The sequence below is a fragment of the Lipophrys pholis genome (genome assembly GCF_963383615.2).
Source record: "Lipophrys pholis genome assembly, chromosome: 21".
NCBI lineage: Eukaryota > Metazoa > Chordata > Actinopteri > Blenniiformes > Blenniidae > Lipophrys > Lipophrys pholis.
In genome coordinates, this window is record NC_137649.1 from 23,809,201 (window position 1) to 23,825,281 (window position 16,081).

The 16,081-nt window shown below is 51.8% G+C and overlaps 3 protein-coding genes across 5 annotated transcripts; all 3 read right to left on the bottom strand.

Moving 5' to 3' along the window:
- Positions 1-450: 450 nt before the first annotated feature.
- On the bottom strand, positions 451-4,153 carry LOC308126352 (galectin-8-like). 2 transcript variants are annotated; one of them, XM_080490672.1, is made up of 9 exons: positions 4,053-4,153; positions 3,107-3,195; positions 2,752-2,959; positions 2,407-2,529; positions 2,268-2,318; positions 2,112-2,138; positions 1,470-1,558; positions 1,212-1,377; positions 451-679 (listed from the first exon to the last, which is right to left on the bottom strand). In XM_080490672.1, the coding sequence occupies exons 1-9, from the start codon at positions 4,089-4,091 to the stop codon at positions 530-532; spliced, it is 942 nt and encodes a 313-aa protein (XP_080346798.1). In that variant the 5' UTR covers positions 4,092-4,153; the 3' UTR covers positions 451-529. The 2 variants fall into 2 exon arrangements, with proteins under 2 accessions (XP_080346798.1, XP_080346799.1); XM_080490673.1 differs by lacking the exon at positions 2,112-2,138.
- A 1,068-nt stretch (positions 4,154-5,221) lies between these two features.
- Positions 5,222-8,785, bottom strand: LOC308126351 (ribonucleoside-diphosphate reductase subunit M2-like). Of its 2 annotated transcripts, none has more exons than XM_080490671.1 (11): positions 8,750-8,785; positions 8,567-8,665; positions 8,415-8,483; positions 7,892-8,044; positions 7,701-7,817; positions 7,477-7,610; positions 7,274-7,368; positions 7,050-7,183; positions 6,826-6,930; positions 6,631-6,744; positions 5,222-5,494 (listed from the first exon to the last, which is right to left on the bottom strand). In XM_080490671.1, exons 2-11 carry the CDS (start codon positions 8,654-8,656, stop codon positions 5,342-5,344), a joined length of 1,164 nt encoding a protein of 387 aa, XP_080346797.1. In that variant the 5' UTR covers positions 8,657-8,665; positions 8,750-8,785; the 3' UTR covers positions 5,222-5,341. The 2 variants fall into 2 exon arrangements, with proteins under 2 accessions (XP_080346797.1, XP_080346796.1); XM_080490670.1 differs by having other exon boundaries at positions 8,567-8,672.
- A 572-nt stretch (positions 8,786-9,357) lies between these two features.
- LOC308126349 (Krueppel-like factor 11) lies at positions 9,358-13,416 on the bottom strand. Its single transcript, XM_080490668.1, has 4 exons — positions 13,306-13,416; positions 12,293-12,489; positions 11,073-11,808; positions 9,358-10,842 (listed from the first exon to the last, which is right to left on the bottom strand). The coding sequence occupies exons 2-4, from the start codon at positions 12,485-12,487 to the stop codon at positions 10,562-10,564; spliced, it is 1,212 nt and encodes a 403-aa protein (XP_080346794.1). The 5' UTR covers positions 12,488-12,489; positions 13,306-13,416; the 3' UTR covers positions 9,358-10,561.
- Between the last annotated feature and the right edge of the window lie 2,665 nt (positions 13,417-16,081).

Here is a 16,081-nt window from a genome sequence, read left to right on the forward strand (position 1 = left end):
AACACACACACACACACACACACACACACACACACACACACACACACACACACACACACTCACATACACACACACACACAAACGTTACCTCTTCTCGACAGTCTGTTGGGTCTCGGTACCGGGTCTCGGTACCGGGTGGGGTCCGGGGTCTCGGTGCCGGTGTGTCGCTCGGGTGTGTCCGGGTTCGTCGGTCTCCGCTCGGATGAGCTTCAATCTGTATCCCCGACAACAGCAGCCATCTTTATAAGAACAACAGCGCTGCGGAGGACGAGGCTCAGCCAATCAGAGAGCAGCTCTGAGGACTACGCGGCTCAACCAATCACAGCTCACCGTCTAGGACGAGCCTGACAGCAACGTGTGTGTGTGTGTGTGTGTGTGTTTGTGTTCAGTGTTATAAAAGGAAAAACAAAACAAAACAAAAAACAAAAACAAAAACAAACACTTTTTTTTACCCCAAGAGTTTATTTATTTATTTATTTATAATCATTCAAAACTTAGACAGGGACCGTTGCCCTGGAAACAGACGTATTCAGAGCAGCTGCAGATGCAGCAGTGTGAGGTCTCCCAGAACCTCGACCAGACTGATCCGGTTCAGGTCCTGGACCCGGTGTCTGTAGTCCAGCAGGTGGAGGCCATTCACCGCCACCCGGAAGGCGTGTGCGTCACAGCGCACAATCATCTGCATGCACACCAAATACACAAGTTACACAGCGCACAATCATCTGCACACACACACAGAATATACACAACACAATGTGTTGTGTATATAGAAATAATTCCAAACGGTCTCTCAGCTTCCTCGTATTTTCATATTAAAGCTATCAACCAATCACATTTCAGCATCTCCTGTTGCCGGGTAAAGAAATCTGCCTGAGGCCTCACAGTCTCGTTCTGCAGCATAAAATACGTGTTGATCGTGCCGCTGCTTCAACCAATCAGATTTGGAGTTGACACCACAGGACCCTCTAGCAGGCGTACGGCGACATCAGAGAATTCACGGCCACTGATTGGATAGTCAGAGTTTAGTCGCCAGCGCTAGCTAACTGCATCGGTAGCGAGCTACAACTAACATATCGATGTCACTGAACGAAGCTTTTCATAGAAATAATAAGGTCTGTTTTGGGGGGGGGTTGACTCAGACCAGCACTACTGAAGGCTCTGCATGAAATGCACGGCCCGCCACTAAAACACACACACACACACACACACACCTCGAAGTACTGCCCCCCCGTGAAGGGGAACCCCCCCAGCTCCGTCTCCTCGGCCCCCCAACACCCACACAGGAAGGAGTTCCTGACGAAGACGTTTTTCCCCAGTCGAGGATTCAGATGAAGAGCGATATCTGAACCCTCTGCCGGACGCAGGTTCACACAGAAGCTGGAACACACACACACGCATGTGATGACATCACTGAGGTCTGTGTCTGTGTTGAGGTGTGTGTGTGTGTGTGTGTGTGTGTGTGTGTGTACCTGTGTGCGTTGGCGTTGATGCGTGCTTTGATGGCGATGCTGCGTCCGGCGCTGAGTCCAGGCTGGAGGAGTCCACTGAACGGGACGGTCTGTAGGACGAGAGACACAGACACACCGATCTCGGCTTTACACGACAACGTTTCCCGTGACAACGATCTATTTAGTCTGCCGGGCCACGGGAGGGCGCTGTTGCTTGTTCAAGTAATGAAATCAAACAGACGCCGTGAACGTGAACAAAATGGAGAGAACCGACATTCTAGTGGGCTGATGAGGAATCGGATGTTTAGAGGAGAATCTTGACTATTAAACTAGCGATATAGACGATAAAACTAGAGTACGACCGCGAGTCAAACCACTGCGAGTCGGCCATGTTTGTTTAATGGAGCATGAGCAGAAGAACTATGACACCTATAGGAGCGCTCCGTCTCCTTCATCAGTCTCTGCAGGACAGAATCCTGACCGTAAAAGCATCTTTCCACCTTGGCAGCCGGGATAAAAACTTCCTGGATGCAGTGGATCAGAACACCGGTGTCGTGTAAACAGAACCCCAACAGTGAAGAAGGTTTGCTGATTTACTCGTACATGTTGTCGTGGAAACGGGCCCTGAGACACTGAGACACTGAGACACAGTAAAAGACTCACCAGGTCTCCTGAGGAGGACGTGACGGTCTATAAGGAGAAACACACACTTATCAACTCTGTGGGTGTGTGTGTGTGTGTGTGTGTGTGTGTGTGTGTGTGTGTGTGTGTGTGTGTGTGTGTGTGTGTGTGTGTGAAAGACGTGAAGTTTGTTCTCACCATTTTTTCTGCGTCCTGATTGGTCAGATTTGCAAGTGGAGACGTCACACTCTGTAAACAAATAAACAAATATGACTCTGTGTGTGTGTGTGTGTGTGCGTGTGTGTGTGGGTGTGTGTGTGTGTGTGTGTGTTCTCACAGAGCTCGGGGGCAGGACTCCCACCGCCTCCACCTTCACCTTCCCCGAGATACAAATGGTGTCGACTCGCTTCAACTCCACCCGCTGCCTGTACTCCACCGTGTGAGCGCCGTTTACCGCCACCTGCAGCCAGGACAACAACAACCACAGTGACGACAACAACAACAACAACAACAACCATGACATTGTCTACAAACAAGCGCGGACGTTTGGAGTTTGATGGGAATCGCTGGCGAGTCGTTCCTTCAACGTGAATAACAACGATAACACCGACGCGTTAAAGACCTGTGTTGTCACGGCGACAGGCGATTGCCCAGAGGGCGTGTCTCTGGCAGGCGGTCTGACCTTGAAGCAGTCGTGCAGGACCATGATGACAAGCTCGAAATAGGCTCCAGCCCTGAAAGGCATGTGGTGCAGGATCTCCTCGGCCCCCCAGCGCTCCTTCTGCAGCGAGTTGCACACGATGACCGACTTCTTCAGGCGAGGGTTGAAGTGGAGCGCCACGTCGGCTCGCGGCTTCACGCTGCTGCCGCATGTCAGGTCCACCTGGAATCTGCCACACAGGACGGGTGGTGGGGGGGGGGGGGGGGGGGGGGGGGGGGGTTCAGGTTGTTTACAGTCATTTTAGGTTGTTTTCTGGGGTTAGAGGATTCTGTGCATTTTGATTGGACGTTGGAGAGGAGCAGTTTTCTTTTCTCACCTGTCGGCATCAGACGGAACTGAACCCTGAATGAGCAACATTTCACCCGCCTGCAGACCGCCAAGGATCGTCCCGGCGAAGGGAATCGACTGCGGACAGCAAATCACACCATGAGAGAACAACATCTGGAAACCTGAAAGAACATCTGGAAACCTGAGAGAACAACATCTGGAAAACAATTCAGAACAACATCTGGAAACCTGAAAGAACATCTGGAAACAGAGCAGAACATCTGGAAGCACGATAAAACATCTGGACACCTGAGAGAACAACGTCTGGAAACGAGAAAACATCTGGAAATATCAGACTTTACTTTGTTGTTTTACAGGTGCGAGGGTAAAAGAGGAATGTGTGGTGATAACGATTGAAAAGAATGTGAAAGTTGTAAACATAATAATTCTTTGTTATTATCAAAATAAAGTTATTTTTTCTGGTTTTCAACAGTAATGAGGACCACGCTCCATTAAAAATCTGCTCAAATCTGTCATCAATTCTAGTTTTCTTGGCTTGGTTATCGAACAGGAAGAGGACACCCGGGTTCTGCCGAACTAACGGAGCGGCCCTTCAGTTCGGCTCGAACAGAACCGGTGAAACATCTTTCACCTCGACATGAAACCACGAAGAACCGCGGATCTTCAGTGAGGCGCCACACAGAAGCTCTCCGAGTCCAGGAAGAGTTCACACCAGTTCTCAAGATTAAACTTTTCAAAAGGTTTAGAAAACCTGTATTATCCGGGGGAATCGCTCGTTCTGAGAAAACGACATCGCTTAACAAAAATCACGTGATTTTTCTGAAATGATGAAGTTTTGCTTGCTGGACTTTTTAGCCGCAGACTTCATCGCGACTTTAACGGGATAACAATGCGTCAGACCGGGGACCGGGGACCGGGGACCGGGGACCGGGGACCGGGGACCGGGAGCAGCGTGACGGCGGCTGGCGGCTCACCAGGTTGGAGAACATCTGTCTCGGGCTGGAAGTCGACATTTTTTAACACAGAAGCCGGAGCGAGCCGCTGCGTTTTGTTTATTTCCTGATGTGACGTCGACACAAACGCAGTTTACAAGGGATGAGCGTGATGACGTCACTCGGGACACTAAAACAAACCACCGCGCGGCGCTTCACATGATGGATCTTCCCCGACAAAAAACAGTCACGTGATAAAAACGTAAACAATAAAGGGAAATAATTTTTTTATATCCATGAAGAATATAAAGGAAAACACAGCTGCGAAAGTGACGTCACAGTCCGATCCGGGAAGACCGGAAGTGTCGTGGGCTGGGTCCCGGTCTCTCGGGACTTCGCGTGTTCGTCTGAAGACAGTCACAAGTTTCACACAAGTAATTCTTTATCTAAAAGAAAAAAAATAGCAGAAACAGAATTTCCCCCAAAATACCACGAAGTTTATCTAAATTCCACAAACAAACGCTTCAGTTCTACAAAATGATTCTAACTGGTAGAATATTTAAATAGGACTGGTTTGATAAAAATATATTTGCTCAGCATTTATTGGATGACAATTGTATTTAGTTTTCTTTATTTGTCCACTTTTGTGGAGAAATATAACAAACTGTGAAGTAGTTTTTAATAAGATTTGTCGATCAACTCGTCACTGATTCAGTTGATCCAAAGTACACTTCAGTATTCTCAACAATTTCAGAACCAAAGCTGAGAGTCGATAAATGTGACATGATCAGTCACTAGATGAGAACGAAGGCTCGTTGCCTTCGCCAACGAAGTTGGCCGAGAAGGTTGTGTTCATCTGCATGTATTCATTTGATTTGTATGTGTACTTTACCATGTTTTCACAAAAACTACTCACCAGAATTGCATGTAATCTCCAGGGATGATTTGTTAACGGCTTATTGTTTCTAAATAAATTGTTAAAAAATGAAGATTTTTCCCAAAGTAGATGAGAGGCACCCCATGGAGATCAAAGTAGATGAGCGTCTGTCGCCATGGAGACGCTCCCTGCTCAGTGATGGAGCCGACCTTCCTCGTCAGCGTCAATGCGAGCTAAGTGCTATCATGCTAGCGATGCTAACTCGCTCCCGCTCCGATAGTTGTGCGTTAAAGACCTCTGTACTAGTGATGCTGTCAGTGAAGACAACGGCTCAAAGAATTAAAACATTTATTATCACAAAAACTAAATACTGTACAAATCCATCAGAAAAAACTAAAAACAGCACAAAGTCCGCAGCGCAAGAACCGCCCAGGCGCGTGTGTGACGTCAGAAGTCAGAAGTCGGCGTCCAGGGTGAAGGCGTTGTCCGTGGTGCCCGACATGACGCCCATCCTCTGGTACTCGCCCACCCGCTTCTCAAAGAAGTTGGTCTTCCCCTCCAGAGAGATGTTCTCCATGAAGTCGAAGGGGTTCTCCACCCGGTACACCTGCAGGGACACGGCACCACGTTACCCTCCACCACCACTTCCTGTCCACAGGCCCCGCCCCCAGATGCTGGCTCCGCCCCTACAGCAGCAGAGTTCAGTCAGGCGTCTGTGTCGTGCTGCTGCCTCTCCGTCAGTGGACCACTTGTCCTCCAATCAGAGTCTGCGGCAGCACTCAGCCCCCATGATTGGCTGAGGTCCGTACCCCTGCGCCACTCATCATCACTCTGCTGCATCATCATCATCATCATCATCATCATCAGGAAGCCATTAGCATGTGGTTAGCATGCCGTTAGCCAGCTACCTTCTGGAAGCCGTTAGCATGTGGTTAGCATGCCGTTAGCTAGTTACCTTCTGGAAGCCGTTAGCGTGTGATTAGCGTGCCGTTAGCTAGTTACCTTCTGGAAGCCGTTAGCGTGTGATTAGCGTGCCGTTAGCTAGTTACCTTCTGGAAGCCGTTAGCATGTGATTAGCGTGCCGTTAGCTAGTTACCTTCTGGAAGCCGTTAGCATGTGATTAGCGTGCCGTTAGCTAGTTACCTTCTGGAAGCCGTTAGCGTGTGATTAGCATGCCGTTAGCTAGTTACCTTCTGGAAGCCGTTAGCGTGTGGTTAGCTAGTTACCTTCTGGAAGCCGTTAGCATGTGATTAGCGTGCCGTTAGCTAGTTACCTTCTGGAAGCCGTTAGCATGTGATTAGCGTGCCGTTAGCTAGTTACCTTCTGGAAGCCGTTAGCATGTGATTAGCGTGCCGTTAGCTAGTTACCTTCTGGAAGCCGTTAGCATGTGATTAGCGTGCCGTTAGCTAGTTACCTTCTGGAAGCCGTTAGCATGTGATTAGCGTGCCGTTAGCTAGTTACCTTCTGGAAGCCGTTAGCATGTGATTAGCGTGCCGTTAGCTAGTTACCTTCTGGAAGCCGTTTGCATGTGGTTAGCATGCCGTTAGCTAGTTACCTTCTGGAAGCCGTTAGCATGTGATTAGCGTGCCGTTAGCTAGTTACCTTCTGGAAGCCGTTAGCGTGTGATTAGCATGCCGTTAGCTAGTTACCTTCTGGAAGCCGTTAGCATGTGATTAGCGTGCCGTTAGCTAGTTACCTTCTGGAAGCCGTTAGCATGTGATTAGCGTGCCGTTAGCTAGTTACCTTCTGGAAGCCGAGCTCCAGCAGCAGCCGGTCGGCCACGAACTCGATGTACTGCTTCATGAGGTCACAGTTCATCCCGATCAGCTTCACCGGCAGAGCTTCAGTCAGGAACTCCTGCACACGGGAACAAACAGGAAGGTGAGTGTGCATGCAGCGGCCGCAGCGTGTGGCGGTGGGCGGAGCGGCGGCGGCCACCTGTTCAATCTCCACGGCGTTCCTGATGATGGTGGTGACGGTCTCTGTGGACGGCTTCTTCAGCAGGTGTTTGAACATGAGACAGGCGAAGTCGCAGTGCAGACCCTGAAGACAGCGAGACAACGTCACAACCAGGACCCACACGGGAAGCGGCGCCCCGCACACGGGAAGCGGCGCCCCGCACACGGGAAGCGGCGCCCCGCACACGGGAAGCGGCGTCTCACCTCGTCTCTGCTGATCAGCTCGTTGGAGAACGTCAGGCCGGGCATCAGACCTCGCTTCTTCAGCCAGAAGATGGCGGCGAACGAGCCTGAGAAGAAGATCCCCTCCACAGCGGCGAAGGCCACCACGCGTTCTCCTGGAGGTCACACAGCACCTTCATCATCACCACAATCATCATCATCATCACCATCACCATCTCCTCCTCCGTGTGGAGCTGCTGGCTCACCGTAGGTGGCGCTCTGGTTCCCCATCCAGTTCAGAGCCCAGTCGGCCTTCTTCTTCACACAGGGCAGCGTATCGATGGCGTTAAACAGGTACTCCCTGAACCAGGAGAACCAAAAGGAGAAGGTCAGGGGGAGAACCGAGAGAACGTCGGGGGGAGAACCGAGAGAATGTCGGGGGGAGAACCGAGAGGAGAACCGAGCTGACCTCTCCTTGGGCTTCTTGATGTAGGTGTCTATCAGCAGGCTGTACATCTCGGAGTGGATGTTCTCCATGGCGATCTGGAAGCCGTAGAAGCAGCGGGCCTCCGTCACCTGCACCTCCTGAGCGAAGCGCTCCACCTGGTGATCAGAGACGAGAAGAACGTGAGGGAACCTGCAGGCGGCGCCACGGGAGGAGCAGGCCATGGCCGTAGGGGCGGGGCCTCTCACCAGGTTCTCGTTGACGATTCCGTCGCTGGCGGCGAAGAAGGCCAACACGTGGGAGATGAAGAACCTCTCGTCTTCCTTCAGAGCCTTCCAGTGCTGCAGGTCCTTGGACAGATCCACCTGAGGAGGAGCAGAGCTGCAGGTGAGCGGCCGCACGCCTCCAGGAGAGCCGGCGCCGTGGGGGCGGAGCTTACCTCCTCCGCTGTCCAGAAGGAGGCCTCGGCCTTCTTGTACATCTGCCAGATGTCGTGGTACTGGATGGGGAAGATGACGAAGCGTCCCGGGTTCTCCTTCAGCAGCGGCTCTTCCTCCTGAGGGGAGGTGCTGCTCTTCTTCACCGCCGTGGACTGAACGCCAAACAGGAAGCAGGAAACACTGAAGCCTCCAGCCAGGATGCTAATGCTACCGCTAACCTGGGCGAATTACTTCTTGTTCTAAAATAAACCTGATAAACCTCATAACTCAGACTCAGTCATTTCAGGGGTAAACCAGCCACAAAACAATGAACTTTGTAAAAGGGATTAGTAAAGTCTCTAGTCAAGTCCTTTATTTATAATAACCTAAATATATTTGATCCCCGTTCCCGGTGCCTCCCCAGCTGCGGGGCCCTGCGGGTCTACACTCGGCCCTGTTGGCGCCACTGCTTCGGCGCCACTCGGCGGCCTTCGGGTATTTTCGGAAAGAACCGCAGCTCCAGAGTCGCTCGGCGTCACTTACCGTAGCGTCCTTGAAGATCCTCCGCGAGGCTTTGGAGGCCAGGACGCGGCTGGAGCTTAGGCTCGGAGGCTGGAAGGACACGGAGGGAGACACACAGCGGGTGAGTGAGGCGGCTGGCGGAGCGACTGGAGGCGGACAAAGCGGCGGCTCACCGTGTTCTCTTTGTCCAGCGACATGTTTCCCAGCGGAGCGACGAGGCTCTGCGGCGACTTCTGGGACAGCGGAGAACGGCCGGACGGCATCGTACACACCTGGTCACTGACACACAAACACTCGGTCACTGAGACACAAACACTCGGTCACTGACACACAAACACTCGGTCACTGACACACACCGGGACTGAAGCAGCTCCACACACAACGACACCGGGACTGACGCTTTTTCTGCCGCTGCGAGGCTTTTTATTAGAATCTTGGCGCTAGAATGCAGCCGGCCAATAGGAGCTTCGTGCGTCAACGATGGAGCCAATCAGAGGCCGGAGCCTCAACCACGTCATCAGAACGATCGCGGGAGATTCAAAGGGCTCCGTTTGTGCGGGACACCAAAGTGTTTGAAACCTGCAGTTACACAACAACGCAAAATGCTCAGTTACGAAACATTCAAGGAGAACAAAGAACAAACATTTATTTAGCGTTAAAACGCTCACTTTTACTCATTTTATTCCATTAACGTCGCCTGCTTTAACTTCTTATAAACACTTTGTGTTTTAAATGTTTTCATTTTTCCTCTATTTACACTCAGCTATCATTAAAAAGCCTCAAGTACAAAACAAGTCATGATTTCTGACCCGTCTTTACCTAAAAACCGCAGAACTTTTGAGTTCTGATCGAAGACGGATCCAATCAGAACTTGTCTCAACATCTGATTGGTTGACACCAAGACTGATGGATGACTGATCGATGGATGGGATGCTGAGGTCGTCATGGTTACCAGGAAACAATGGCATGGTGGTAAAGTTTTATTATAAAAGTTTCCAGGCAAGATTATTCAGAATGACATTGAATAACATGAGGTATGTCCTGACCGCTACACCGGGTGTATTAAATACAGTAGAAAGAATCACAGTGACGTTTAAATACGATTCCTACGGATACGACACTCACAATATTTACAGCATTCACACGAAAATACAGAGGCTTTGGCAAATAAAGAGTGCAGACACATGAAGTAAACATGATTATTTTACACAGTACAAAAACAACAAAAACAAATTGTAAAAATCCAGTGCAATGTTACAATTCTGTTGGTTTCTGTCCTTCTGCTCCCCCCCCAACCCCACCCCCCGCACCTCCTCCTGCTCCTCCTCCGCCTCCTCCTGTGGTGTGTTTGTGGTCAGTGGGAATAAAATGTCCTGAGTACATTACAGTTGACCTGTTGTGCTTTGTTGTCTTTTTCATATTCAGATGACTGGCCAAAGATGCTGGTGTCAAACTACAAACACTTACTGATGCTCCGCTTTTTCACAACCGACCACAGCCCCCAGAATATTGTTACAAACTTCACAGAATGTTTCCCCCCGGTGGGCAGATTGGGAACAGCTTGTCCAGCACTCAAGAGGAACTGGCCCCGCACCCCAAAGAACCAGCTGTGGTGCGTGGGGTCGGGGTGGGCGGAGCTTAGCAGGTGTCAAACATACGGCCAGTGAACCAAAAAAGTGTCCAGCAGGATGACGCCACCAAGTAAAAATAAAAATTCCTGAACGTTGAAGTCTAAACTCGACAGTTTGTCGGCTCACGTAGACCCGGAGTAGCGTTAGCATGAAGGCTACACGGGGAGGGTAACGGCCGCTATGAGATGCTAATGAGGACTTTGAGGTTTTGTGACGTGACTCTAACGTGAACTCTGACGCGGTGTTTCGGAGGCTGGAAGCCGAGAACGAGCGGAGCGAAGCGACCGACGCTACGATAAGAAAAGTTTAACGGAGGACGTTTGGATCGGAAGTCGCAGCAGGTCTTCAAAAGAGTCCTGCAAGTTTCTGAGGTGAGACTTGATTAAAGGATCTGAGGGTCTGACCCCCCCTCTACGTGGTCCAGTAGTCCAGTTGGGGTCTTGTAAACGTTGCGGGGCCTACTGGGGGGGTCGCTGGTGGAACAGATTAAAAACCAGGTCCTGGTCCTGAGATGGCCCTGGGGGTTCTGTGCGTCCGTCAGTTGGCGGCGGAGACCAGCACACCGCCGGGAAGTGCTGGGCTCCCGGTCTGGCCCTTGTTGAGGTCTCGGGTGTTGGTGGGCCACGTCGACGCCCTCTTGGCGGTGGTGTGCCGCCGGGCGTGTTTGGTCAGGTGGTCGCTGCGCATGAAGCGCCGGTCGCAGACGGTGCACACAAATTTCTTCTCGCCGGTGTGCGTGCGGCGGTGGCGCGACAGCTCGTCAGAACGGGCGAACTTCTTATCGCAGCCCTCCCAGAGGCAGCTGAACGGCTTCTCACCTGCAGGGGGCAACCACAGCCTGTTAGCTCCTGATGCAAGGGCACACTAAAGCTAACCCTCTGCTAACCACAGCGAGTTAGCTCCCACAAGCTAGAAACCGCTAATGCTGATAGCTACATGTTTCACTTTTGCTGGTGGCTACATGTGTAGCATTAGCTAATGGCTACACATTTTCCAGCGTCTGTCTGAGCTTTGTGATCGGCTGAGTTGCTCTGTGATTGGCCGTTACCTGTGTGCGTGCGCAGGTGAGCCTTCAGGTGCGAGCTCTTGAAGTAGGTCTTCTTGCAGCCGGGGAAGTTGCACACGTAGTTCCTCCTGCGGGAGAAGTCGGCCTGCGAGATGCCGCCACCGCCGCCGCCGCCACCTGCCGGCAGGAAGACAGGCGCCGGGGCGAGGGGGAGGAGCTTGGTGTTGCCCAGGGTCACGACAGTCTGCTGGGCGTGCGGTGGCACCACGAACATGACAGCACCCTGCGGCACGGCCGAGCTCAGCAGCAGTGACCGGGTGAAGCTGGAGGTGGGTCCTGGTGGGGGGAGGGTCCCGGGGCCCCCCGGGGTCTGAACCTGCACCGGCGCTTGGACGAAGGCGGAGATCATGCCCGCTTGCCCGTTCACCGGGAACACCTGGCAGAGGAGTGGCGGTGGGGCCAGAGAGGGGGGTAGGGGGGCCGGTGAGGATGGCGGGGGGGCAGGTGAGGGCGGTGGGGGGGCGGGTGAGGATGGCGGGGGGGCGGGTGAGGGCGGTGGGGGGTCCGGTGAAACCGGTGGGGGCCCCTGGCTGTCGGCCGTGTGGCGAATCACACTGGTGGCCATCGCTCGGCCAGCAATCTCCATGGGGACGGGGCTTGGGGTGGAGGCGGGGCTTGGAGTGGAGGCGGGGCTTGGGGTGGAGGCGGGGCTTGGGGTGGAGGCGGGGCTTGGAGTGGAGGCCTCGGAGCAACTCGGGCTGAGAGGCGGAGTCATGCACTGAGATGGAAACACAACACAAACGTCTTTAACCACAGCGGGATCCCAAATTACTCCAAGTGTTCACCAATCACAATCAACAACCTTTTTTTTCCGGTTCTGCCACATGGGGAAGCCAAATGTGTCTGACAATTTCTTTAAAAATTATAGGGATTCCAAATGTTGTCCGATGATATCATTTGAAATGTCGCACTTTGGAAAACAAACAAGTGTAAATTAGAGACGGGATCCCAATTCAGCAGTTACTTGTGGGATAACCAATGGTGCTGAGGGTCCCACTGAGGCACTATGATATAACCCTTTCACGGTCATGATCCACAAACTGGGAACTTTTACTATTTCACATTTTTACTATTTCATATTTGATAGAATAACACTGAATAAACGCTGATTTACTCTTTTTACTGATGCTGCGGATGTGACGAGGGATCCCAAATGGCGCATCATTCAAACCGGGGGTGTTTTGACAATGTCTCAGCCTTACCAACGATGACAGGGCGATCAGGTCTTTGGGGGCGCCGCCGCCGCCGCCCTCAGGGTTGAGCTGGATGGAGTCGCATGAGTCTGAGGTGGGGGTCAGGGGGCGGAGCTTCTGCAAACTTTGACCCCAGAAGCTCATGCTGACGAGCGCCTCGGCGGCCTCCAGGTCGGGATACTCAATGGTCCATTTCTGCTCCATGGCTATAGGCACATGCAGAAGCGTTAGCATGTTTAGTGTCAATACAGTTACAGTCTTTCAAAGTTGCACAGAAACATTAAGACAATCAAAAGTTATTAAATTAAATAATCTAACGAACATGATGAACGGAAGAATTTTAACTTTCAACAAGGACTCCGCCCACTCTCCTCCAGGCCCCGCCCCAAAAAGAGAGGACGGCTCGTTCTTGCAAACGCAGTCAACCTGCTGCAGATGGTGTGATTTCCCACGGTCACCCAAACGCACCACGGCTGAGGCACAAACAAAGCAGGCAGACACTTCGCGAGGCGTTCAGGGACAATCCGTCATTCTGTGACCTGCTGCGAGGCGTTCAGGGACAAACTGTTAATCTGTGACCTGCTGCGAGGCGTTCAGGGACAGCCCGTTAGTTTTGGTTAAGAATAGACTAGAATAGTTATCGAGCGGTTGGTTATTGATAAGTTAGTTATAGACTGATTATCTCCGGGGTTACGGTCTATAACGTAGTTATACCGGATGTCCTCACACAACCTCCTGTTCGGTCCTTCAGCATCAAAACAAAGAAGCTTGGAGTCCCGCAACATCTGGAAACTTTCTCACGCAGCTGAGGGGATGAACCGCACCGGTTCACCGTGACCTCAGAGGACCCGGCCGACCGGAGCCGACCCGACCCTGACTGACTCTACCTGATTCGACCGACCGGACCGACCGGAGCCGACACTGACCATAGCGACCAGAGCTGACACCGACCAGAGCTGGTACCTGGCACCGGACGGCGGGCGCTCCAGGAACCGGAGCCCGTCACCCGGGGGGAGACTCACCTGACAGCAGCAGCGCTCCGCCGCGGAGTGAAGAGCCGGACGCGGAGCGGCGGTGTAGCGGAGCGGCGGAGCCTCTTTGCCTCTTCGCCTCCTCCTGCAGTCTGACTTCAGCTGAGACAAAACGGAGGAAAAAAAACAAGAGAAACGAAATCGAGAGCCGTCTGGCGGCTGGTAACACGCAGCCAATCACACGCAAAGGTGTAGCGAGCGCGAGCCAATCAGCGGCCGGAAGCGGCGTGATCGCTACGTGACCGCCACGCCATTGGCCGGCGGCAGGGTGCGTGGCCCCGGTGGGGCGTGGCCACCGAGTCAGCGGTGTCACAGTAAACCCGGTGAACCCGGCCGCGCGCGCCGACTGGGGGAAAGGTGGAAGCAAACCGCGGGAGCGCGCACGGAGCAAAACACTGAAAACAATGAAGCTGGAATCCACGAAAATCAACAATGAAACTGAAGAAAAACACCAAAATCAAAGATACAGCAAAAGAGAAACAGTAAAATAAATAAAAAAAACAGCAGAAAAACATGAAAACCGACAATAAGACTGAAGAAAACCAGTGAAATTGATAATAAAACAATAAAAACACAAAAAGTAACAATAAAACCGGACAGGAGGTGCTGCTGATGGAGGTGCTGCTGATAGAGGTACTGCTGATGGAGGTGCTGCTGATGGAGGTACAGCTGATAGAGGTGCTGCTGATGGAGGTGCTGCTGATGGAGGTACAGCTGATGGAGGTACAGCTGATAGAGGTGCTGCTGATGGAGGTACAGCTGATAGAGGTGCTGCTGATGGAGGTGCTGCTGATGGAGGTACAGCTGATGGAGGTACAGCTGATAGAGGTGCTGCTGATGGAGGTGCTGCTGATGGAGGTACAGCTGATGGAGGTACAGCTGATAGAGGTGCTGCTGATGGAGGTACAGCTGATGGAGGTGCTGCTGATAGAGGTGCTGCTGATGGAGGTACAGCTGATGGAGGTGCTGCTGATGGAGGTGCAGCTGATGGAGGTACAGCTGATGGAGGTGCTGCTGATAGAGGTGCTGCTGATGGAGGTACAGCTGATGGAGGTGCTGCTGATGGAGGTGCTGCTGATGGAGGTACAGCTGATGGAGGTACAGCTGATAGAGGTGCTGCTGATGGAGGTGCTGCTGATGGAGGTACAGCTGATGGAGGTACAGCTGATAGAGGTGCTGCTGATGGAGGTGCTGCTGATGGAGGTACAGCTGATGGAGGTACAGCTGATAGAGGTGCTGCTGATGGAGGTGCTGCTGATGGAGGTGCTGCTGATGGAGGTGGAGCTCACGGTAATAGTTGAAGCAGGAGAAAACAGACGTCTGTCCTCAGATGACCCGGCCATCCCTGAATGCATAACAGACATGCTGAGGTCACATGAGGCCACAGAGTAATTTTACTCAGAGTACAGCAGTAGTTTTACTCATTCAACTGAGTGTATTGTAGTACTTGTACTCAGAGTTCATCTGAGGACTTTATCCTGGAATGAGCCAGTGAAGGCAACACGAGGCTGTTTATACTCTGAGATCACCCGAGGTAACTGCAAAGTACTGACAACTCCATACTTTGATTTACCAGGAAATGCAGTACTTCAGAGTATACATGCAGTACTGCAGTACTCCGAAGAGTACACAAAGCATTGCAGTATTTCACTGATAGTACTGCAGTATTTCAGAGTATACAAAGTATTTTCAGTACTTCAATGAGAGTGCTGCAGTATTTCCAATGAGTGTAAATGCAATATTTCACTGAGAGTACACAAAGCACTGCAGTATTTCAATGAGAGTATGCAGAGAACTGCAGTATTCCATTGAGAGTACTGCATTATTTCACTGAGTACATAGGGTACCACAGTACCTCAATGCAAGTAGAAAACTGCAGTATTTCACAGAGTACACAGAGTACTTCAGTGTTTAGCTGAGATTACAGAGTATTGTAGTATTTCAATGAGCGTAGTGCAGTATTTTACTGAGAGTACCTCAGTGTTTCACTGAGAGTACAGAATATTGTAGTACTTCAATAAGGGTACTGCAGTATTTTACTGAGTACACAGAGTATTGCAGTATTTCACTGTGAGCACACAGTACTTCAGTGTTTTATTGAAAGTACAGAGTATTGTACTACTTCAGTGAGTACTGCAGTATTTTACTGATGGTACACAGATTACTGCAGTACTTGACGGGTACTCTTGCAGCTCGCAGGTCATCTGAGGACTCCGTCAACTTCCCGTCCTGACGCCGAGTTCAGCCGAGCAGAAGCGAACGCAGCACGATGCTTGTCTCCCCGGCGGCGGCTGGCTGTAGTATCACCATGGCAACAGGCCCAACGCGCTGGGGTTGCCTAGCAACAGCCACGGCAGATTTAACAGAGATGACCTCAGAGTACCGAGTCTGTTTTCCTGCTTTCTGCAGTCACCTGAAGGAACCTCCAGAGGAGAACCGAGGACACTGCAGGAATAGGAGGATGAAGAGGAGGTGGTACAGGAGGAAGAGGAGGTGGATGAAGAGGAGGAAGAGGAGGAGGATGAGGAGGTAAAGAAGGAAGAGGAGGTGGTAGAGGAGGAAGAGGAGGTGGTGGATGAAGAGGAGGTAAAGAAGGAAGAGGAGGTGGTGGATGAAGAGGAGGTAAAGAAGGAAGAGGAGGTGGTAGAGGAGGAAGAGGAGGTGGTGGATGAAGAGGAGGTAAAGAAGGAAGAGGAGGTGGTAGAGGAGGAAGAGGAGGTAAAGGAGGAAGAGGAGATAGTAGAGGAGGAAGGAGGTGGTGGAGGAG